The 26074-nt window shown below is 37.2% G+C and overlaps 1 protein-coding gene across 2 annotated transcripts in view; it reads right to left on the bottom strand.

Moving 5' to 3' along the window:
* Positions 1-24171, bottom strand: part of LOC149934897 (Kv channel-interacting protein 4-like) — a 141501-nt gene extending 117330 nt beyond the window's left edge. For both annotated transcript variants that reach the window (XM_090181122.1, XM_090181123.1), the window contains exon 1: positions 22752-24171. In XM_090181122.1, coding sequence (XP_090037248.1) covers positions 22752-22935 — 184 coding nt within the window. In that variant the 5' untranslated portion in view covers positions 22936-24171. The remainder of the gene's footprint in view (positions 1-22751) is intronic.
* Between the last annotated feature and the right edge of the window lie 1903 nt (positions 24172-26074).

The raw sequence follows: 26074 nt of genomic DNA, 5'->3' as shown, positions 1-26074 counted from the left end.
ATCGTCTGCTCCATGTTCTGCTAAATATTGATTGAAAGTTGCAGAAGTTTAAAACTTACTGTTTAGTTAACACTGTTAACTTGCTACTATTATATTAGTGTTTACCAAAACACTGGTAATGTATTTTGTGTAAATACGTTTTATAAAAAAGCAATATTTTTGTAATATTATAGAATTTAAAGAATTAAAGTTGAAATAAAGTTTAATTCTTTAAATTCTTTAATATAGTTTAATATAGTTTAATTATTAAACTATAACTTTTAACTTTTTTCGTCATTTTTGAAACTTTTTAAGGTGGGTTTTTTAAGTGGGCTTTATTGTGGGTTTTTTAAATTCTAACCCTGCTTCAACGGAAGAATTCTTAGAATTTTGACGCTACCCTGTGTAGCACCTTCAACTTGTCTATACATGTAATGTATACATTCCACGTAGCGCGTATTACGTCAGTTATTTAAAGCCACCACTAATTCAGAATTCGCGAGAAAACACCTTTACAGGAGCAAGGTCTATTTTTGACCTACTACGTGTTTTCCGGCAGTTCTCTCTACCAATTTATGGGCAACAATATCGAGCTAAGAATCTTTATTCATCCCTTATCTCGAGTGTTTTGCTAGCTTATCAATATGGCTTAGAGTATCTGCGGTGACGGCGTCGGAACAATTAGAAGTGCTCTCTCTCTGAAATTGGCACGAGGGCAAAGAGAAAATCCGCTATGGAGTAATTTAACGGGAATCTCTTTCCAAATATTCCATCAAGTTCTAAAGTGGAAAAGGAAATAGCAGATGAGGAAATAAGGGGGGGTAGAAAGAGAAAGATAGGGGGGGGGGAGAGACCAACATTGCGGTTTTTAGAATCGACAGACTGAGAGGCGAAAATGACGAATGCTTTTTTGATGTTCCTCGTCGCCATTAGAGTGGATCCGAAAGAAAAATGGGAAGAGAGAGAGAGAGAGAGGAATGAGTTGGAAATGAGCATTTTGTCGTTGAAAGGAGAGTGCTTGTGAAGGGAGCGACGTACGCCAAACAACTCCGTATTACGCCAGCAGGTGGCGCTACCAGCGGTCCTCTCTCGGCGAATGGCGATGGTCGACCAAGATAACCGGAGCAGGAATCGATCACAGACCGAGCGTAAACTCCTTTCCATTCCATCGCGAACCGAGGCCTAAATGGGCAGCGCTAGCGAAGGCAGAGATTATAACCTTTAAGGCTCGCCAAACGACGTGGACGAGAGTTGCTGGAGAAATTACTTAGCTAGGGACGCGATAGGCGAGACTCCGGGAGTTTAGGGTTCTGGAATAAAAAAACACCAGCCTCGATCGAAATGTTAATTTTGATATCGGACAAACACTTTACCAAAGAGTTATTTTTGTTTAGTTCGCGATCGGGGCATGCTCGGAGCTAAGCGTCGGGAAAATTATGGGCTCGTAAAAAGTTTTGATGGTGGTGGTTTTACCCCCTTTTGCTTATTTTAAAAGTCTCTGGCCATCGGGTTTACTGAAAACGTTTTAGAGCTAACTCGCTCAGGCTGTTTTTTACGATGTCGGCGTCTCGCGCGTCTTTTTTATCGTAGCCAGGCGCTGCGGATCGTCAATTAGAAGGTATATCAAGCGCCTCACTCCTGGCCCCCTCCTGTTCCAATCGCACCAGCGGAGCCTTATCTTTCTCTCTCGTTTACTCTTTGAGAAACTAATCCATCAAATGAAGAGTTTATTGGCTGCTATTGAGGGCCCTAATTAAATCCGGTAACGGCTTATCCTTCAACTCCCCTACCTTCCTTCCTTCCCACGTCATAACATTGATCTTTCCAACCCCCCCCCCCTCTTCTCGCCGTATGTTTCATGTATATGCATTTTTTAAAGTGAATTATATTTCCATCCTATATTCTCTTGAGAATTTATTATTAGATTGGAAAAGAGGTGGGTTGTTAGTAGGGTATTTTACCTTTCTTAAATTTCTGGGCTCTGGTTATGAGAGGATTTATTAACAGCAACTAGACCTCAACAATGGATCAATTTTTGGGTGCTTCGACGTATATATCGTTTGTTTTTGATGTTATTACGAAATATAGTTTTTAAAATAAAAAAACGTATTCTTGATGGTTTTTCAAAATGGAAAGAGTATAATTTTTAATGGCCTAAATTAGAGATTCCCAGTTCGTCATTTTAAGGTGAAGAAAGCTTGAACTAACTCTAATATACCCACAAATACTATAAAAAAGGAATCAGCTCTTTTGAAAATGAGCTAACTAATCACTATCACAAATGTTCCGAAATTATGAGGTATGCTTGTGATTTACAAATATTAACTGTTATGAAATTGGATATTATTATGAACTGCATTTTTGGTCTATAGTTATTTATATTTACTAATATAATCATAAGTAATGTAACCATGATAAGTAATACCCTTTGCTGAATGTTTTTTCTTACACCTTAGACCAAGAAACACAGGGACGTCGCACGGTAGATATTTCGCACCCAAAGCTTCGTTGCGGCTGCCTATTTCCTATGTATTTCGCGCTGTTTCGCTAGTATTTCAATTTTTATTGGCTATTTGAGTCCCGTGCACAGCCCAACAATCTGTCAGCACGTGACCTGCAACAGCGTGGCTCCAAAAAACGAAATTTCTGGTATGTTTTTTAATATTTGTGTCTCTAAAATATTAAAAAAATATAAAATAATTTAAAAAAAATTAACTCTTAGCTGATTATTTTTTTCAAGTTCTTTAAAAAACGTTATTTTTATCTCTCATGGATGGCGCCTATTGACTATCTGTATCACCTAACCCCCCTCTCCCTACCGCAGACGCAACAAAGCCCCGCCGAAAAATAAAGATTTGGGTATGCTATGAGCGAGACGTCCCTGTGTTTCTTGGTCTAAGCTTACACCATTTCTTCAAAAATGAAAATAGCGAAACGCGGAAGCGACTTCTTGAACAATACTTCCGGGAATGTAACCTCCACCAATGATATTTAATACTTAAAAATGAAAACTTTCGAAAATAGTTATGAATTATTCAATTGGAATAAAATATGGATTATTACATAAACTCCGGATTTTGAAAAGCTAGTCAAAAAGACTACTAAATTTACGGACTATCGATTTGTAAATCCTATTAATTTTCAGTGGTTCAATTGGTTTTACCAGGAAACTATATAGGTATACATTTGGAATGTCGAAGGAAGATTTTTACGGCCGTGATGAAGCTCGTAGAAACGGGCGTGTCTTAAAGCGGGAAAACTCACGAGATAAACTCTCGCGCCTCGCTACCCTAATTCGACAAAAACTCGTCATTAAGAATAGTCATGGTTATTATATTATTAGCTTACCGATTATCTCTTTTATAACCATAAAAATACCTGTAATTAGGTATCGCTACACTTCTTTCGCGAAGAACATTATAATTGCTTCAAAATATTTAGTACGATAACAAATTGAGGTTTTTAAATCCATTGTTTTATAAGCCTATTTTGCGCGGGAAGATCGTCTATTTGTTACCATGACGACGCATTCTTTTCGCGTCAAACCTCGAGCCAATGTCGCGTTAGGTCTTACACTTGACGTAGTTAAGTCCCGCCTTTTTCTCGACGCGCTTTCGTATCACCGTCCCAATGGAACCTTAGTCATTCCCAGTGTATACCTCTATAGTTTCCTGGTTTTACTATGACGAAAATTCTACAGGTGTCATACCTGATGTTAGTAGCGCATCTCAAATAACAGTTGCGTTATTGAGCAGATAAATATGATTAATCAGAAAGATTATCTGTATTTGTCCCGATGTTATCAGATCAGATGATGCGGGTGAAAATGATAACCAGATAGTTTATACCCGAAACTAATCCGTTTCATTGTAAACTGACAGACGGAAGTTATCCAGATTTCAAATGCTTTACAGTTATCGATTTTACATATCCCGCGATTAAAATCCTTTCGAAATATTAGTATACCGTTTATTTTGTTATTTGCTTCCACAATGTTATATATCTGCTAAACGTATATGTAAGATAAATGACCAGATAACTGAATCTGCTCAGAAAAAATTTACCGGATCTGTTCAGATCGGTTACTTGGGATAATGAATCAGATATAATTTCAGATCAAATTGCTTGATATGGGGAATATACAAGAATAACCTGATCTGGCTAACTCATTATTTTCAGATATTCGAGACTAACGACCTGAATGGCCCAAAGCAATAATTTGGATCTAATTAATTAAAATTAAATTAATCTATAAAATATATTACAAAAGGCACGAAGATTTTAATATTCGATTGTACGTTAATTATTTAAAAGGAATTTTTTTTTAGACTTCTTGAGCTTAATCAGGGGAAAAAGGGACCTTTTCGATAAAAATACGGCCAAATAGAGACGAAAGTTTTCAAAATAGGAACCAAATAGGGATCAATGTAAAAAGTTCTTTAGTTGAACATTGAGAATTTATTATTTATAATTACGCAGGAATTAATATATATAGAAGTTTCATTTCAAATTAAGGAATACCTCTGCGTATCGTTCCATACCAGAGTGACTGAGAAAAATCATTTCACCTCGGGCAGGAATCGAACCTACGACCTTTGGGTTACCGTTGAACTCTGTCCTAGTATTTACTAATGTTTCCAAATTTGTGCCGCCATCTGGTGTACTATGTTTCGAAGTATTTTATCGTTAATCCTCAGCTTTTATTATTTTGTAAACAATCTTTGAGGAGCAGATGTATTATTAACATAACATAATAATAACATAATTTTACGATTAAGTTGGACTTCCTGGATTTCATGAAAATAGCGAGGTGCTAGAGATCGGAGGAACAATTAATAAATGAAAAGGCAAAATTTCGATTAATCATATAAATTTATTTACTGTTTATTTATGAACATTTTATACGAATAAACAACGATTTAACATGCAAAAATAATGTTTTTTTTCTGATATTTTTTGGATAATTGTCGGTTATGAATAAAAATAAATAATTGGATAATTTCTTATTCAAACTCCGCGCCGATCTCTACGAGGTGCAGCTCACTGCAATGATTATTAGAACACCATCGTATGATTAAATCATGATTAGATTAAAATTAAATCTGTAGCTTTGACAGTACAAAGATTAAAAATGATTAAATCATGAAAAAAAATTTAATCATGATTATTAGGACACCCTGTAACCAAGTAATCTGCCTCTAGGAAAATAGAGTACATTAGGAGACCAAACTCTATTTTAAGGTAGATTTTAGTACTTTGAAGAAAAATAGAGAATTTTAGGTATTTTAGGTACCGGGTGGGAGCCTTTTTATTTAACCCAATAGCCCTATGGCGAATCTTAATTAATTATAATTTATTTTTATCCCTTATCCCCAAACAAACTTACGCGCAATTATTGTGATTACTTTCCAAAAAGAAAGCTCAAAGTAGTGGTAGTAAGGTTAACTAATATTTCAATTGCACGGGCTATTCGCTCCAAGAATAATTGAAAAACTTCAGTGGCACGTTTTTTGAACTGACTGAGGGGTTGGGTTGCCTCCAAACGTTATTAAGTGGCCTTTTCTTAATTAAGGTCCCCCGAAAATAATTAGGTAAGTATTTTTCTCCTAATAATTTTTTTATCGCGTTCTCTGGAGTATATATTCTATAGAACAACTTGGTAATACAGACAATAGCGTGCCCGTTTGACGTATAAACATTATTTTTCATTCCTCGCCATAGAAACAAAAGTCGTACGACAGCAGTCAGGAAAACCCCCAACGCGGCAAACGAAATAAAGCCATTTAGACAGTGGAATACACTAGACTTGACTATTCGAATGCTTCGAGGACGATAGGTATCAACTTAAGCGTGTTGTTTCAAAAATGGCGGGGATAATTTCTTATGAAAAATTCAGCTTCCTTTCGACACGTACGAAACAGTCGCGACTCTATTTTGCCTAAATAATAAATGCGCAATACTCTTAAAAGGATATTCGAAATTGTACACTCGCGCTGATTGGACATTGCTTTACCACTTTCAAGTGTCACCGCGGACGCGTTTAGTTCTTAAATATCGCCATCTAACCAAAAATGCTAGCTTTGATCGAAATCAAGCGTCATTACCAATACATCTCAACTTGGGTAGATGCCCCCCTCAACCCCTGTCGCGCAACTTTCCGGCTACGCCCTGTTGATATATATATATATATATATACACACGACAATGTTCTTTTCGTCAGTAAAAATAAGCTAAGTGAAAATTTAAGTCATAAAACTATATAGTGCTTTAATAAATATCGAACGCGTGTCAACTTGGCAGTCGACCGCTACACGGCGCTTTCTATTACGAGCGTGCAAACAAAGTAGGCGCGGGGGAAAAGAAGAGGGGGGCATCAGGTCGAAATAAATGATAACAGCCAATACAACTACATAAACAAACACGCGTCAACTCGAAACGATAGGGAAAGTAACTTTGGGGGGACACGCGAAATTGGATATAAAAGAACTGGCAGAATAAGCTGCGACTGCAGCAAATACGGAAGAGTTTAAATCGTTTGATTGGACGTTGTCCGAGGGGTGATTAGAGTCCGTCTGGTGCCAGTTTCTTTCCTTGGGGCCTAAGGAGGCAAGTGCGGGACTAAGAGGAAAAGCAGAGGGAAGAGGTTTGTCCGTTCGGGGCAGCGGGGAATCGATAAAAATGTTCGATAAAAATTGCTAGTGCGCTATTTAGTAGTCATTCCCTGTGTATTGTAATGACGAGGACGCGATGATCGTCCATGTACCTTTTTAGTGTGCCAACGCCGTTCTTGGATTCATATTACATCCACGCCTGTGTAATTAAAATTAAACCAGTCACAGAATAAAATGCATTATTTATTTCAAAATAAACGCGTATAAATATATTAATATATACATATTAATATTAACTTTACAGAATAGCGTAAGTAACGTGGGAATGGATAATTTTCCTTAAAATTACGAATCCACTTAATTTTTCAAATCGTTATATTCAATCCCAGTTTTCGTAATATTGACTTTCCCCATAAAGAGTCAAAATCTCAATTCCGTATTTCGTTTAATAATATACACTAATTAAAAAGGGCAGGTAATGAAAAGCAAATTTTACCTTTACGATTAATATTAATACGACAATTTAATTTAGAAATAAATCAATTGAATTTTGGTATCCTAAACGCTCTTGTTTGCACTTAGGAGCGTTTTCTAGGTATAAGTGAATCCAATGCATTAACGTTTTAAATCGATCCATGCCGATTTGAAATTACTAACGATAGTCTATCACGGTACTATTACTTAAACATTTGAATGAAACCTGTTAAAGACCCCAGCCCCTTAGTCGTAGACAAACCAGGAATAACAACGTCTGAGAATGAAATCTCTTCGGTCGGGGAAGAAAAGGTCTAACTTTACTTCTGTATTATCATACGCGAGTGCACAGAACGATTTATATCTTAATAATGTACACTGCTCTAAATCCAGGGCCCCGGTCTTACATCTTGTCTTTAATGGTTTCGCTCCGGGAGGGGGATTTTGAATATTATGGGGTTCGTAGCAATCTGGCGGTGTACCGAATGGTCATTTTATATTTCCATCACGTCTTCATAGGCCACCCACATCTCCACCTTCGGGAACTGGCAGACTAAATTTCGAGACCGAAAATTATTTACATTATAAAACTATTTAATATCTACTGGGTTATATTTGCCGCTGTCGTATGACGATTGCTAAAACAGTTATAATTTACCAGTTACATTTCTTAAACATAAAACGTATAAGAACATGAAGTGGTTAAACTTTGGAAACTCTTTAAAATTGCTTGATATTGGATCACATAATATGTTCTTGTATTAGAGTTATATTAATCTTATATTACTGCATTATTTAATTAAAGTTAGAGAAATGGTTTTTATATTGAATTTATATTAAATTTAAAATATATTTTTCTTATCCTCATATAATATAGATATGTACAAACTAACAAGGAGACGACCCGAGTCGTTACACACCGATTTCGTTCAAACTCGAGGGATTGGTAGACCTTCATGTAACTTGAAAAATCCTAAAGGGAATTTATTCAATGGGTAACGGTCTTGCCATGGCAACGAAAAATGATTTTGACAACATAAAATGGAAATTTTTCCTATTTTAGCCATACCGGTTCATTTTCACCCATTTGGATCAAATTGATCAAAATGTGATCAATTTTGATTTTTTTCGTCAATTTTTAATTTTTGTTTATAATTTTGGTATTTTAAATTTTTTAAAATTTTTTAAAAATCTTTCACAGGGAATCGGTCCAAATCCCATGTTATTTTCAATGGGAAAATTTCCATTTTATGTTGTCAAAAACATTTTTCGTTGCCATGGCAAAACCGTTGCCCATTGAATAAATTCCCTTTAGGATTTTTCAAGTTACATGAAGGTCTACCAATCCCCCGAGTTTGAACAAAATCGGTGTGTATACCTCGGGTCGTCTCCTTGTAAGTTTTAAATAAATATATAATTAACCTCATAATTAATATAATTTTCTCAGCTGCATTTTCAATCCTGGATGTTACGTATTCACATTATACATTTTTAATTAATTACCTTGTCAATTCTTTCACTTACTTATGATTCTTTGTAGAATGCCTATAAATTGTATTTCATGATAAGGTGAAGTTTTTAGAAAAACAACCAAATTATTTCCCCACCATATTTTGAATTACATTTTCCATTCACACTCTTTCCTATTTTAAAAGATATTAAATATTTAATTTACCAACAATTTTAACTTGTTTTAATTTGTTATATTTAAACGTCAACCAAGACGGCTTATTTTAAAGATCTTTACGTATGCCGACCGCAGACGACGGGCGGCGAACACGCGTATGGTATAGGGTTATCACCATACCGTCCCCGAAGGAGATTATTATGAAATTTTGGTAAAATAAATAAATAAATTTGAAACTTACTCATATGACTTGCAAGCGAAATAACGATAAATAACGAACTTACAAATACATCCAGGTCAAATTGTTAATTACTCGCTACAGCCGCGAGGAATATCGCTTTTTTCTAGCGCGCGTGCAAATCACTCGTGCGAAGCATATACTAATAAAGCTGTGTTGTGACGTAAGAGCAACATTTTAACAAGTTAGGCAAAATCAATTTTTTTTATAAAATTAATTATTATAATGATCTAAGACGGTTACTTACGTATAAGGTAAATAAAGAAAAATTAAAAACCACTTTGTTTACGTAATACAAATTTTAATTAAAAACAAATTAAAATCGACGACTAGTTTCGCTCTCTATACAGAGGCATCATCAGGTCTGGTCAGGGGAATACAAATGAAGTAAACTACGTTTCGCGATAAAAAACATACAAAAGAGGGGGGAAATAAATATACATAGAAATGATCACGTGTCAAGTGTAGAGTTATATAGATTTTTAAACCAGAAATCAGCTCTGTATAGAGAGCGAAACTAGTCGTCGATTTTAATTTGTTTTTAATTAAAATTTGTATTACGTAAACAAAGTGGTTTTTAATTTTTCTTTATTTATTAATTATTATGTTTAAATCTGACGAGAAATTAAACCCGTTCCGTTGAAACACTTTTTATTTTCTCGCTAGCCGTCGGCCATGTTAATTATATGCGAATATAAGAATTTGTTGCCGTGAAACGCATATACGTCACTGACAAGGAGAGTACCCGAGGTGTTTATTGCCGAATTTGTTCAAAGTCGGGCGTAGTGTAAACCTATATGATATATTAAATTTCCCAAAAGGAGACGTTGCACTACCCATTCGATTTGCCATGGAAACCAAAAATGTTTTTGACCACTTAAAACCAAATTAAGTTTTTTTTCTTATTTTACCCAAAAATGTTCCAATTTACCCAAACTTGATGAAATTTACCTAAATATGATCCAAATTACCCATTTCGTGATTTAATTTTTTTTTTAAATTTTCGTGCAACTAAGAAAATACCAAGCTTTTTTAAATGGGGATTTTTTTGTTTTAAGTGGTCAAAAACATTTTCGGTTGCCATGGAAAATCGAACGGTGAAGTATTTCAGTGACGGCGATCCCGTGGGGACTCTGGGGCCCCCATAGGGAAAAACAAACAGGGGCAGAGCCCCCACAGAAATAAAATTGAGGAAAATAGCAATCGGGGAAATATTTATAATCTCACTGCCTTTATTTGGGTCCGAATTCAGTCTTTTTACAGAAGTTATTTTGAGATTGCAGATGCGAGTAGCATTAAGATGATATAACCGTAAGATTGATTTCGATAGATTTATCCAAACAAAAAATCGCCCCGTTGTGTGCCCTTTTTTACCTAAAATACCCTCGTAAAGTATGTGGCCAAGAAAGGCTTAATTATCTATCCATGGGCCAAATAATGATAAATCCAGGACATGACTCTGGTACCTTCACGCGTACTAAATCGGCCGTCCACTAAAAGACACAGGCGGCCATTTTAGTAGGGGGGAAAAGGAGGAAAAAATAAAAAAAATTGGGGGCAAAATCAAGCAAGTTTCCGGTTTCCCGAACGCCATCTAGTGATGACTGAGTCGGAATTCGGAAATAAGTGGCGGTTGTAATTCGAAAATCCTGCCATATTTGGCCCCTCATTTTTTGATAAATTTTAACGATTCTAGGAAAGTATATGTTTAATATTAAATAATTATATATATTATACTAATTATGAACTTAGTACGTATAAAAATAACTACTTCCTTTAATAACCACACTATATATGATAACTGTGAATAAATATTCCAGGATATTTACTACGACGACCACGTGTATTATTTTTGAAAACTGTCCCTAAAAAATTTGCTCCCAAAATGACGTAGGTCCGCGATCGAGCGTTTTTCCCAATAGGGGGCAATAGTGATCGGGTGTTAGCGCTGTTGGACGGGTTTTTCGCATAGAGTCATGTCCTGGATTTATCATTATTTGGCCCATGATCTATCCATGTACACAGATATTTTTCTAAAGATATCGTCTTAACTTTTATTATCAATGTATTCATTGACGGATGAGATATTAGAAAGAACACTTTAAAAAATATATATATAGTACGAAAAATTTTGAGCTGTACATTTTCTTGCTTAAGTTTTAAGTATATGGATTTTTGGATAAAAAATTAATTGTGCCCCCCACAGAAATGTTTTCCGATCGCTGCCGCCGCTTTCGTTACCCCCTTCTAGTGCCAGGGATAAATTAGACCATGATCAACATAGTCATTAAGTGGCGTGGCGGAGTGGTTAGCACTCTCACCTCCCAGCAAGAGGAGCTGGGTTCAATCCCAGCTTGTGGTACTAGCAGAAAGCTCGTTATAAATCTTCTTGAGTTAAGTTTGCAAGTTTTATCCAAACTGGTTAAAGGCGTTTTCCACAAAGTTTTTCGGTTTAACATTTACCATAAAAATTTGCTGAGGTTATCGGTAATAGTTAGTGTTGGCTGGCTTAGCTGATTATTGTTATTATTCCTAGGGATAAACGAATTCAAGACCAAATAGAGAGATATTAATGATATAAAAATGCATAAAAATTACACTAATTACTATTAAGTATCGTCAGATGGCACTATACTTAACGTGACACTATTAAACTCACTACAGCCTGAGCTGAAACTTTCTGGAATCTCGTTGAAAAACTTAAGCCATTAGGGGCTGTTCACAAATTACGTAACGTGGTAGGGGGGAGGGGTGGTTTTGGCAAGCGTTACGAAATGTTACGTGGGGGGAGGCAGGGTTCACTGAAATGTTACGTAACACATCTTATTTTTAATATCGTAAAATAAAATTTTCTCCATTTTCAGAAACAGTCACAATTATTAAAAACATTTGTATTTTCATTGGTTTACTCACGTTTAAAAGAATTTCATACCCATGGGTATAAAGTGTTGCGTAAAAATACAGTTGTAATTTCAAATGATAATTACAAACAATAAAATTTAGTACCTGATCTTATTGTACTTTATTACCAGCATATTAGTTGTTACGTACTATAATAATTTAAGGGGGGGGGGTTCGATATTTGTTACGTAATTTAAGAAGAGGGGTCTTTCCATTTGTTACTCTTTGTTACGAGGGGGAGGGGGGGGAGTTCAAAAAGTGGTTTTTCTGCGTTACGTAATTTGTGAACAGCCCCTTACAGGGAAAGCTGGGCTAGCATGAAATGCCTTCTCGGTTACATACCTACTTAATTTCCTGGGTTCTGGTATGGGACTCTCACGGGGGCAAGCGGTTAGCCTGCCACTTCAGTCGATTATCGTGAAAGTATCGTAGTATCTATCAGAATCCCGAGTCGCTGGATGTGCCAGATTAAACAATTTTTCATTGTCAGAGCTTGTGCTCGTCGTTCCCTTTTAGGAGCTCTCTCCAAAGGGTTTGACTCTTTACCTACGTAGGTACAGCATCCACTCTTAATCCCACTGCTGTGTGCGAAGTGGGGATTGGTCCACCCATTGCTGATCCTTCTGCTGGGTTGAGTGGCTTGCGTCAAAGGTGCTACCATCAGTAGTAGGGTTCTACTACCCATGCTGGATTTGTCACCTGTCCGGGCTAGGTGGATGCTGGCGTAGGGTACTATGATGATAGGCCTCCGGTGGTATGGTCTCTCCGACCTGGTACTTTCTAGTATCTTTCTTCTTCGCGTCATACCGTCTTTTTTTTGTTTGACTTGGATTGTTTTTTAGCTTTCTCTGATTTTTCTAGCTCTTTCCTGGCACCTTGGAGCAACAAGCACCGCACCCCACTGTCCCACACATAGAGGTCGGCGTTTGAATAAGAAATTATACGATTGTTTATATTTATCCATAACCGAGAATTATTCAGAAATATTCGAAAAAAATGATTAATTTTGCATGTTAAATCGTTGTTTAATCGTATAGTTTATTCATATAAATCAAATAATACTAATTTTAATGATTAATTGAAATTATTTGTTCCGCCGACCTCTACCCACACAAGGAGAACGCAACCCGTCAAAACTCGTGCATTTTCTTGCGTAAAGATTTCATTGGTTAGACGCTTTAGCGCCTGCTGCCGCCGGAAGGGAAAAATTCGGAAATTGTCTTCCCCCCCCCCGCCCGTAAAACGTCCAGCGTAAAGGCTCGTCCAATGAAATTTGTACACAACACTACGTTAGCGTGTTTAAGGGCTAGCTGCGTTCTCCTAGTGTTTGTTGCTCCTAGCTGGCATGGTCTAACTCACGCACAGGCTCTTCTTTGGACCATGATATACGAGCTTTCCTTAGCAAGGCGGGTATTCAACCCTAATGGAATTCGAAAAGGGATTAATGTATGGTAACTTGTACCACAATGGCAAAAACCCCGAAGTTGCTGCGTCTGTTTCCATCTACGCGTTCTGGATGAACTTTATCGTACAGTATACTCTAGACATAGTTTGATTTTCTGACTCAACCAATCCAATCTAGAACTTGGGGTGGCCTTAATCCGCCATTCGCTGAAGTTCTTTTCCCGCGAAAGAAACGCCATTCCTCAATCGCTAATGAAAATACGAGAACTCCCAAGACGCATAACGATTCGGTTCCTAATTTATTTAGTGACGCGAAGAGCGAAAGAGATTCCGTATACTCAGGACTGCTTTCGCTTCAACCCACTTTGTCAAATAGTCTATTGCTTTTAAAATATGTCAAAAACGGCCCACAAAGGTCGATTTCTATTATTACGAACTACCTCTTGGTAAGAGCTTAAGCCTCTCATAAGGTCCCCATAAGCAAAGGTCTAGGCCAAATTTCCGACGATCACATACCCGTTATTAAGAGGTAGGTATTCAAAATCTGCACCTCCTAGTGGTTACGAGGGGTCTGACATTTGTACAAAATCCCGTACACTTCTCAAGAAATCTCCGACGAAATCACGAAATTGCGAAATCCCTGACGAAATCACAAAATCTTTTGAAATCCCGAAATCTTTGACGAAATCGCGAAATCTCTGACTAAATCGCGAAATCTCCCACGAAACCGCGAAATCTTTGACGAAATCGCGAAATTACAGAGATTTCGAAATCCCGTACGCTTTTTATGGGAATGTCCGACCCGCTCGATTGGTTACGTCCTCAACTATGCATTTCTGGAATAAATTTCGCGAGCCTTGCGCGGACGTTTTTGAACTTATAACCACGCGGGATAAATCTCCGCCGCGAGCCCTTAGCACCATATAGCCAAGGTGTTTCTATAAAATACGGGAGGTCATGTACTAATGTTTTGTCTACGTCACTAAGCACGCGCGGGCAGTCGAGAGACCATTAGCCACGTGCAAAACTCGCGTTCAAGTAAAGCATTTAAATAACTTACGATCCTGACGCAGATAACATTTTATGCTTCTAATTTTATTGTTTTATTTTATAGAACTACCTATTTTATCACTTAAAACTTAAAATTAACACTTATCCTTGCAAAATGATTCATCAGAACCTAAAACTGGCTATTAGAAGTAAGAGTTGCATTTCTGAAGGTATTTATTTTTCAAATTTGAGATTTAGACGCGTTTGTGTGGCATTTATCAACCCGAGCGTGGCTGCTCTACCATGTAAAATAATATTTTAGATGTAGAAATTTTGAAAACGAAGAAGTCGCTACTGCCCTTTCGCCGTACGTTCATTTTCTTATCGCATGGATACATGCGGCTCTATGCTAGACCTTTACTTATGGGGACCTTATTTTACGATACTGCTAAAGGAAGCTTCATTACGGAGCGCTGGACCAACTTGCGTAACTTCAACCATCAATAACGTTCTCTCAGCTTTGCCAATGAGTTATCGAACCCCAAATATCCTCCTGCCACGGAATCGTTGGCTAATCATAATTCTGTGTGTACAAGAGGGAATGACTCTTTATAGAATACACCTGCACTATCAGAGCTTCTACAAGTTCCTGCCTACCAGCGGGAAAAACTTAAAGTTTAAATTATTCCTCCATTGGAGCCAAAAAAATCCATTGTTTTCCGTTATAGCATTGACCCATGGTCATGTCGATACGATCGAAAACGATCCAGGGTCAAAAGTACCATTGAAGCTACAAGTTCATTGGAGTTGCATCTCTCCTCTGTGTTGCTCAATCTGCGGAGATGAGCCTTTACTTTTTTTCGGTGTCGTGTAGTACCAATACCGGGTGTTTCAAAAGGTTATGCAAAAATGTTAAGGAGTTGTAGGGGATGAGTTGAGAAGTATGCCTGTTTTTTCCCATTTTACTACTGCTGCTTGGTTTTGCGCTTGTTGCAGCCTAGTTCCAGGGGCTAGTAGGTCACACTTTGAAGCTCTCTGGCGCTCTTTTAATTCATCGTAGGAAAATGGGGGAAAAAACAGGCATACTTCTCAACTCACCCCCTACAACTCATTAACCTTTTTGCATAAACTTTTGAAACACCCTGTATAGAAAGCGAGACAGTGACTGGCGTCTTCTGAGGGGCCAACCAAAAGCTATTATATAGCTATGTCCTTTTCACAGGAGACCTTTCGTAGGTCCAGGTAACTAAAATATTTCCACCTGCTTAGTTGATAAATAGGATAGAATGGTTGTATTATAAGCAAAACTGACTCGATTTATATTTCTTCATCATTAACGACAAAGAGTCAAATTAATCTAACGACACCTAAAATTTGTTCCGAAACAATTTTTTTTACCAAATAAGTATTGGGATTTATAGTAATTGGTATCAATTTACTATCGGAGTCTTCGCTATCGATAATACACTGTATTTTGGTTTTGACCACAAAACAGTGAGTACCTTCTGTTTTTGCTCCTCGTCTAGATCAAACCCCAACTAATTCTTTTAACTTGTGTAAAACCATTGCCACTACCAAACCATTGCCACTACCAAACCACTGCTTGAAACCCGTCGATGCGTGTCACCCTGGAGGGCACACAACAAGGTCTTATCCAACCGAGTAAATTAACATTCTCAAAGACCTTTCGTTGATTACCGACTTAAGCGCGCCTGTATCCATCAAAGTTCGAATTCGATCGATTGCCGATAAAACAGCGTTCAATACTGGCCCATCTTCACTGGGTTGAGTTATTTATGATAGTACGTACGAAAACCCCTTTACGAAGACAACCGATAGGTTCCTGTGGAACCTAATCCACACTTGAGGATTCCATTGGCTCCTGATGTCTTGATTAGGGGAAGGTGATACATTTCCTCTCATTTTGAAAAGCCCAATCTTCCAGTTATCTTGGTCTTGATAACTCTGGTCTCGAATCCACTTGGCCAGTTGCCCCCCAAAATGTACCTCGTCCTCTTAAACTACCTAAGCAGTCTGTCGAACTAAATCAGCCACTTGGTTCCCCGAAATCTCCCGTACGAGGGATAACCCCCAAATATCGTTGGTACTGGTAAAATGGTCGGAAATCGAACATTTTACTAATCTATGGCGATCGATACGAAATACAGTCGAAAAATCGTCACTGACTTAAACAATGGGGTAGAACAATTGTTAGCGGATTACCCACTGAAAAGTTATTACTTTTAGTATTTTATATTCGGTAATATTTCCTACAAATTTTACGGATACAAAATATAATAATGGTTTATTTAGTTTGTAATTATTGACTATAACATTTCTTTAAGAGTTAGCTATGCTATCACCGTAGGCGTCACCATATGTCCCCAATTAGACTAGCGGATCCATGATTCCATGGTTACAATGATAAGGAAGGTGGTTGCGAACTCTGCACACCACGCTAGCCAGAAGCTCCCTACACTTACTATTACCAATAATCTATGCACATTTTTATCGAAGGAGAAACGCAAGAACTAAGGCGAAACCCCATTACCCAGTGGGGAGATTTCGTTTATAGTTACCCCGTGTATTTCATTTCACTTTTTTTTACTAAATAAATTGTTAAATTTAAGGTCAGGTTGTTATTTATCGAATTAAAATGATTTAATCTACATCATTAACTTATTAACTTAGTTCATTATTTTCCGTTAATTGACAATAATGAAATTAATATAGGCGAACTAAATTAATTATAAGGATTCAATAATTACGATAAATTTATTTCAAAATTTCACTGAAGAATAATAACTTAAATGTGTGTTGTAATACCTAATGCACCATTTTAGGCCCAAGTCATCTAGCGACTTATAATGCCTTTAAACATTGGCCGGGTTACAATGCGTAGGAGGGTGGTGGCAAGCTCTTCATGCCACGCGAGCAAACAGCTCCCTACACTAAGCTACTACCGGTAACCTCTTCAAATGTTTATGGAAAGGGGAAACTGAAGGACTTTCCAAAATACTATAAAATTATGAAAAATCAGGCTCAAAATTTAAGTAGTCTAGAAAAAGCCGAGTTTTAGGCTAATTATCATTCGCTCGTGTCGAAAGTTTGAGAGATAAAATTTAGCTCAACTTTTTCACTTAATCTATCAAGATTAAAGTAGTGAAGACCATAGATTAGGATTCTGCCTTTAACTAATTTCAATACAATATAGTTTAAGAACCATCGAAATTTTTCCTGTAATGATTGTCCGTCGATGATCTGGGAAAAACCTCTGGCTTAAGTAATCCAAGAATTACAATTAAAATAACATACTTTTACGTGACTTAACTTAGAAAATATGGAAACGCGTTTAACCTAATGTAACTTTAAGAGCAAAATATATGATCGAGTCATCAGAGTGAAATTTTCTAACCCTTATAGCAAAATATTCATTTTCGTCTCGCAAAATCCCCATCTTCGGGTGTTTCAACCTTCATCGAAAATGGCACTTAACTCATTGAACCAATCTAATATTATTCGATCATCTCGTTCATTAATTTATGCCGAGACGGAAATGTTCTCACTTCTAGTTTCAATTATTAGAAGATTTAACGCTCATCCTGACTCCAAACCGTTTGACCTGCTCCAAAATGAGTGGGGTGAGGTCATCACTTGTAAATTCACAACTGTAAATTCACTTCTTATTCCTTAGTAAATTTATTGTTATTTAGTAATTATTGATTAATTTATTAATATGAAGAATATAATCAGGTTAAAAAATAATAGGTAGCCGCAATATAAGTTTCTGTTTTAATGATTACATACAGGGTGTCTCAAAAGGTTATGCAAAAATTTTAAGGACTTGTAGAGGGTGAGTTGTGAAGTATGCCTGTTTTGTCCCATTTTCCTACGATGAGTATTAAGAGCGCCAGAGAGCTTCAAAGTGTGACCTACTAGCCCCTGTAAGTAGGCTGCGACAAGCGCAAAACCAAGCAGCAGGGACTTTAAATACTGTATAACTTTTCTTTGTTACGCTGGTTACCTCGATTTGTTTACAAAGTCCTTTTTTACCTATCACACGAACCCAAACCTTAATGTTCGCATTTCCCTGCTGCTTGGTTTTGCGCTTGTTGCAGCCTACTCATCTCACCCCCTACAACTCCTTCAAATGTTTGCATAACCTTTTGAAACACCCTGTATACCGCTAATTCTAGTGAAGGGTAATAGTTATTTTTAAGCCATTATTAACTTTAAGTTGAAGTAAAATTGCAAAGATTACGCGTATATTTAATAGATAATTATTATTATTACAGTTAAACGAATAACATTTTGTTAAAAATGTGTTATTTTCTGAAGCAAAGTTGGTTTACATTTCTCCGAGGAGCGGTTTATTTATGCCACGTGACTTCAAAAATGCAGTGGGAAATATACTAACAATTTTAAGTTATCGACTTTTGGCTGGGTATAGTTAGAGTTTAATGAATATTAAACATTTTGGTAATTTATACGTCTTCTTCAATATTATCTACGACGTATTTTCAAGTCAGTAATTAAAAGTTTAAATCTTTCCGTAAAACGTCGTTATCTCGTAGACGTCCAAACACATTGCACGCGGTAGATCTAAATAGAGCAAACTACGTAAAATCTCCCCCCTACGTCAACGGATTAGCTGGTTTAACGTCATGGAGCGCGGCAATCTCGTCGACGCACGAGCTCGAAATAGTTAATATTAAATTCGATTGAAAATTTATATAGCCAAATTCGGGTCCTTATCTGCCGAGCAAACGGGTGAGGATAATTAAAATTATTCGTCATACGATCGTATTGCTACAGCCCGAGTTAATGGTCGATCGAAATCGCGCGCGTAAAACCGCCACTTCCCGAAATGACCCACCCTGCTAAGCGCGAGCGTTAGAATTAATGAATTAAATTGCAATGGGGAGGTATAATATTTAATTTGATTGATCTTAATTAACGACTCGTAATAAATTTCAAGTACTTATCGTGTATCAGGATATTTTAGTTCGGAATTTCACGACCGACTAAAAATCGATAACTACTAGGTATTCAGACGGCTGGTACGACCTTTTTACCCGCGATGCATTGCTATAGCAGACTCCTTCCCGTAGAAATCTAATAATCGAATTGGATCATCTAACATTGGCGCGTCGTATTTCTAATTTTTCCTATACATACTGAGGTCATTTTTTCGTCCATTTTTTTATACGTAAGAGTATAGACCGAGCCTTTGTCTAGGGAAGGCCCTAGGGTCGCGAGCCAGGTCACTCTCGAGCTTCAAATTCGTTTACGATCTCCCGCTTTTTAATCTCCTAAATTGAGAAAGAGTTTTCCCCGCAGTGCAACGCAGCGTCGGCTGACCAACGAAATCCTCCCGTTTCGCAACCGAAAAACAACGGCATCACCCGCTACTTTAGTCCAAAGTGTATCTTATATATTACGCGTCTATTACATAAGCTTCGACCACACTATCAGCTGATTATCTACCCCGTGAGGAACAGACGCCACCGCCATAGCAACATCAACCCACACTCACTCCGCGGACTAATAGGCTCGTTGTCTGTTTTGTCATTTTTCAAGATACACGGCGCGCCTATGTCCCGGTTCGTAATGAACTTGGACACACCAAGGGTCTCTCGCTTCGACAAACATTGCTCGTATCAGAGTATAATTAGAGAGACGACCACGATGAAAATTTATTCTGGAAATTTAAACCGGCCGCAGTCTGAAGCGCTTAGGGTATTATGTATATATATATATATATATATATATATATATATATATATATATATATATATATATATATATATATATATATATATATATATATACGAATGTAATACGGAACTTATTATCCGAAATAGTGAAATACTATTCCCGTGTAATTCAACTACGGTATTATTTAGTCAAACACGCTTCTAACAAGGAGACATCCCGAAGTGTAACCCACCGATTTTGTTCAAACTCGGGGGATTGGTAGACCTTCGTGTATCATGAAAATTTCTAAAGGGAATTTATTCAATGGGCAACCGTTTTGCCATGGCAACGAAAAATGTTTTTGACAACACAAAATATTAAATTTTCCTTTTGAAAATAACATGGGATTTTGACCGATTCCAAAATTTAAAAAAAAAATAAAATACCAAAATTATAAAAAAATTGATAAAAATTGACGAAAAATATCAAAATTGATCTCACTTTGATCAATTTTTTTAATTTTTTTCACAGGGAAATTGGTCAAAATCCCATGTTATTTTCAATGGGAAAATTTCAATTTTATGTTGTCAAAAACATTTTTCGTTGCCATGGCAAACCCGTTGCCAATTGAATAAAATCACTTTAGGATTTTTCCAGTTACATGAAGGTCTACCAATCCCCCGAGTTTGAACAAAATCGGTGTGTAACACCTCGGGTAGTCTCCTTGTAAGTATAACACAATATTCACGTATAGATTCCGTATAGACTAATCACTTTATTGCTAAAGTTGTTAATTTTCCGGAAAAATTAAATGAGAAAAATACGGAACATTTTCCGAAAAAAAAGCCTTGAAAATTTTTCAGAAAATTATCCGAGTGGAAAATTTCCGACTTAAAATCTTTTTCTTAAATTCTTCTGTACAAAATCAAGGAGTTATCTATATATACATAAGGATAATGCTAAGCTGATACTATTTTTAGCTATAGAGAAAATATGGTAGATAGCATGAAATTAAGATCGAAGGGATTTAAGTTTTAAATAGAATTTCGACATTTTAAGGTATTTTACTTAAATTCTTCTGTACAATATCATTAATTTATCTATTTAAATTTAGAGATATTGACGATTTCAGTCTATTTTTAACTTAACCGAAGAAAATATCGTTGATAGCATAAGATTAAGATTGAAGGGACTAAAATTAAAAAACCAATTTCGACATTCTAAGGCAATTTTCCTGAAATTCTTCTGTCCAATATCATTAAGGTATTTATATATATTGACAATTTTCCGGTTTTGTTTTATTCCACCTCACAGCCTGTCAGTATGATCTTCCCATTAAAGTTTGATCAAATCGACACGGTATATAATAATAATAATCAGCTGGGCTAATACCCAAGGCACAACCTTAGGCCTAACTCATCAAGCGACTTTTAAAGCCATTAATTCAGGTGACCGGGTGGTGGCAAGCCCTTCACGCCACGCGAGCCAACTGCTCCCTACACTCACTATTACCGATTGAAACACGCGTTTTCCCTTCCCCACTTCAACTAAGAAGCGCATTTAATACCCAAACAAGAATGCTATTTAATTTTAAACATATTTAAAGTGTTTAGTAATAATATTTAATTGTTGACATGACGTCGTCGTTAGAAAAACCAGCGCGCGATTGTTAAGTCTGAATATAGTATACGAGACGTCTTTCAGAGCCTAGAATCCCGAAGTCTTTGAAGGCCTGTCAAGTGACAGAAAAAAGAGATACTTTCAAAGACATTCTTGGACGTCAAAAAGCGTCGCCCTCCCCCCTCCGACGTTTCCCTCTCGTCCCCAACAATTCGCGATATTTCACGCTGCTGAAATTGCAATTAAAATGTTTTTATTCTTTACTTTCTTTAGACGAGCATCTTCAGCCAAGAGAGAACAAATAAACAAAAAATATTTATCTCTCTTTGCTGACTCTTCGAGAGAGCGACTGAGTGAGTTTGAAAAGACAAGGTGTGGAATCGTTTTCGCACGAGAAACAACGCTACCAAGTACTCGACACACCGTCGACTGTTAACCAGAGTATATAGCTTCAAACACGGCTCCATCGCAGGCACAACGCCAAAATAATGTCAAGGGGATCAGGTGAACTAAATGGCAAGGTGACCGAACAGGAAACCATTGCAGACATTCTTAACGAGCAAGGGGAACTAGAAAATGTTGACCATAATGATATCCGGATAAAATTCAGAAGGTGAATGTTCAAAACAAAAACACAGTATTAAAATTGCATAACTATTTTAGTTATTATGATATACATTAAATTCAATGTAAAAAAAATTGTTTAATAAACCCGTGTGTAAAAAAATATACAAAGATTTAATCATTGGTTTTTGTATTAAGAACCAAAAATAAAGGTTTTATATTACAGGTATTTTACGTTTGGTATATACCCGGATTTGCCTAAAACAAATATTTCGGGTCTCATAGAGGTTAAGTGCCCAACGTTATGGGCGACAATGTATAAGTTTTTCCCCAAGCCTTCCGCAGATAAAATGAGCTTCCAATTCAACTGCTACTAGACTTTATCCAACCTCTTACGATCTTCGAAATATTTATTTAAAAAATTTATAAGGTTTACGGGATCAACTTTGAGGTCGTATTATTGATTTAAAGAAACGGTGATCCTGAAGTAAAGTGTTTGAGTTAATTTTTAATAAATCGTAATTTTTAAGAGGCGACTAGTACAAGCGTGTGATCCGTGATTTAGTTCTAAGTACGAACAGTGATTTCTACGCTCAGGCGTGTGTGTGGGTGATATAAGAGTGAGTAGATAGAGTGAATCCTTTACCTTCGTGATCCTCGTGTCGTTCGGGCATCTTGGTGAAGGCGAAGCTCTTGACCCGGGCACCCCCGACACCAGGTCCAGCCAGAGCCCCTGGGCCGCCTCCTCCTCCCCCGGCTCCGGCGATGTTACTTCCGGATGGGGTGGTGGAGGCCAGCGAACCGCCCGTGTCCGCCCTCGACGCCGCCATCTGAACACGCTCAGGAACTAATCTTTCCTGGCTGCGGATTCTCACCACGACCCTCTCAATTTTTGCCGAATTCCGAAGAAACGACCGCCTCTTCAGTCAAAACCAGCACCACCGACGACCACACACCAGCAGTACGACTGAACGAAAAACGCGTAGAGACGCGATCACCGGGTGCCGGTGCAAAGCGCTACTCGCTTCAATCAGTTAATTATACTATTAAAGACGGGTTAGCTATTACGATAAAGAGTTATCAGCGCACCAGCGTCAGTCTTTCAACTTGCAAGTCGCCATGTCTCACGCGCACCATCCTAGCAGCATCGCCAATGTCCGATGCGGCGGCGACGACACCAACAGTTGTTGCGGGGTCCTCGGTGTGGATCTCTCCTCTCTCTTTTCCACTGATGGGAATCAGCCTTCTCTCTTCCGCGTTATCTCTCTCTCGGTCGCGAACGCTGACACCGACGCTGGCATTCCGTAAATAAGCCTCGGCTAGCGTTTAGGCTTAATAAAACGTCAAACTCGCGACTAGCTCACTCGGCTCGCCGCCGTAAATCGTTTGATAACCCAAAACGTTAAAAAACCTTTCGACCATCAAAAGGGGGGGTCAGAGAGGGGGTGACGCGTGATTTGTTTTCTTGCCCATCAGAATCCGTTATCACAGTTTGAATTATTGATTTTTTCTTTTAATTTAATATTTTATTTCTCGTACTTGTTTGTTTATACCTCCTTTTTGGTAAAAAAATACAGAAAGGTACGCTTATTTACATCATTTCGATCGCGAATCGTCGATCCCGCGTTGAAAGACTGTAGAAGCGATTAAAAGCACCATTTTGCCCGTACTGAGTCCAAACACGTACGAAATAGAGTTCGATTGCAATTAACGACGTAAACCAATCGCGACACGAAATTCATGATTTTTGAATGAACGTAAATTTGCAAAACTATCACTTTGAAATAGATATACGAACCAACGATGAAGGTGTACCGAATTATATAAATGAATAAATATCAAAACTGCTTAAAGAGAAAAGTTAGAAAACGCAAACTAGAAGAGAATTGTGTTGAAGAAATTAACTGGGCTAATAATTATAACGATTATTAATAAATATAAAAAAGAAGCGTTTGATTGGGTCGCTCTGTTTCTAAGTATACTTGAATTTACAGGGAATCAGCCCGTAACGGTTTCATTTTGCCGATTACGGCCGGAGTTGTTTAAAAACCGAGGTCTTCGGGTTCGCGTTAGAGCCGGGAATATGTCGAGATCGGGGAACGTTTCGAGAGAGAAGGCCATTGCGCACGCGCCCGCCACACTTCCCCCTTGCCCCCCCCCTCCCCCGCCACCGCCACCACCAACCTCTCTCTGTATCTTCTCTACTCTACACTCTTCTACTTACGTACGACGCGGAATGAGGAGAAGCGGCGCGGATCCGAACGCGTACGGCGGCAGGCGGGCTTCCCCCTTCGCGCGCGTAAACTAGAACGATATATTTTCTCGATTGAGAAGTCCAAGCTGTCTGCCCGCATCTCTCTGGGTCTTTGGGTTCTAGATATTCCCGTCTATTTCAAACTGACCAAAGATACGTATTGATAAAGAAAGAAGTAGTAGACGTAGGAGGGACCTGACACAGAAAGAGAGCGAGAGAGACACGCAGAGAGAGAGAGAGCAGAGGAGCCAGCGAGGAGAACCGTTTTTCGAGGATATCCAAATTTGGAAGCTCCACGATTATTCTTAGTCACGACCCTGTATCGAATTTTATCTTTCACAATCTTATATCGCGAATAAATTTCAAGTTTATAAATAAACCTATTAATAATAGCGTAAACGTGATAGTAGTTCATTCTTTAACGTCACTGTCCACTGTAAAATATATATATTGAAGGATCATGTTTCTACAGAAACGTCGCCTATTTTCTTTATTAACGATGTATTAATTAATTTAATTATATATAAAATTAATATGATAATAACACATGATTGGCGCGAGTGAATAAATTGGTGTTATCGTTTTCCTTTGGGAGGTGAAAGGGAACGGTAACATTTATAATATAATAAAGGGACAAATAGAATTACGCGGATTATATTTTATGCATTTTAATCCCCAGCGGAACTAACATGTACATATTTTATTGACTCGAGAAAGTATTGACTGCCATCTAGTGGCGTAAAAGAAAATTAAATATTTTGAATTTGAACTAAATATTGGACATAAATATCGTTGATTTTATGTAGGAAAAAATCGGAAATATTTAAAATTAACTCATATCAGTGAAAATTAGAGGTATTTTTCAATGGTAGCTTTAGGATTTTATCGATTTATACATCTCAATTTATTATCGTTCTAAACTTATTATTTCATCAAATATTATTAAAATAATCTTAATTTGTTATCAGTAATAAGAATTAAAACGTGTTATATTTATCTTAATGAATACATAAGTTTATGTTATGATTTGAAGCAGATGTCGCTCTTTAAGTATCTCGCGCAGTTTTCGATCTTTCAATGTCGGTAGCTAGAGGGCAGCACCAACGCCGCTCAAGCCAAATAAAGAATACGGAACCAACATTGGATCGTTAAGATCATTTAGAGAGAGTGGAAAATCATACGTAGTTTTCACATTTCAGCCTACAAAAACATTAAATTAATATTCTTCGCAATCATAATTCTGATTAATATTTTCATTCCAGACCAAATTTAAAATTGAAGTAGCTACAAACACAAACGTAAGTTTATTTAAATAAGAAAGTTATTAATATTGTACGACGCATGCGCCGTTGCGCCAAAAAGCAGACGCGATTTTAATTTGCCGTCGTACCTCAGCGTCCCATAACGTCACCTAATTTGCCCCTTTGTTATGAATAGTAATATCGTATAATTAGTTATTTTAAGAGCCAATAGATGGCGGTGCGGTTATGGAAAAATCGCTTTTTTTAATTACGTCGTCGAAAATATTTATTCCTTTCGTATTTAGTATAGGCCTTGGCATTAAAGTGATAGTATAAACATCCATATTTATGTTGGATAAATGAATTTCACATTTCTGTCACCAGGTTTAACAGTAGTTGGCGCTAGTTACGTTAAAAACTGTAGACTGTATTAGCAGACGATTTCTTAATTTAGTTTCTACTCCCTTTAAAAAA

The sequence above is a fragment of the Leiobunum rupestre genome, chromosome 7 (genome assembly GCF_980474605.1).
Source record: "Leiobunum rupestre chromosome 7, qqLeiRupe1.1.hap1, whole genome shotgun sequence".
Lineage (NCBI taxonomy): Eukaryota > Metazoa > Arthropoda > Arachnida > Opiliones > Sclerosomatidae > Leiobunum > Leiobunum rupestre.
The sequence above is the reverse complement of the archived record's forward strand: the minus strand, read 5'-3'. Positions and strand labels throughout refer to the sequence as shown.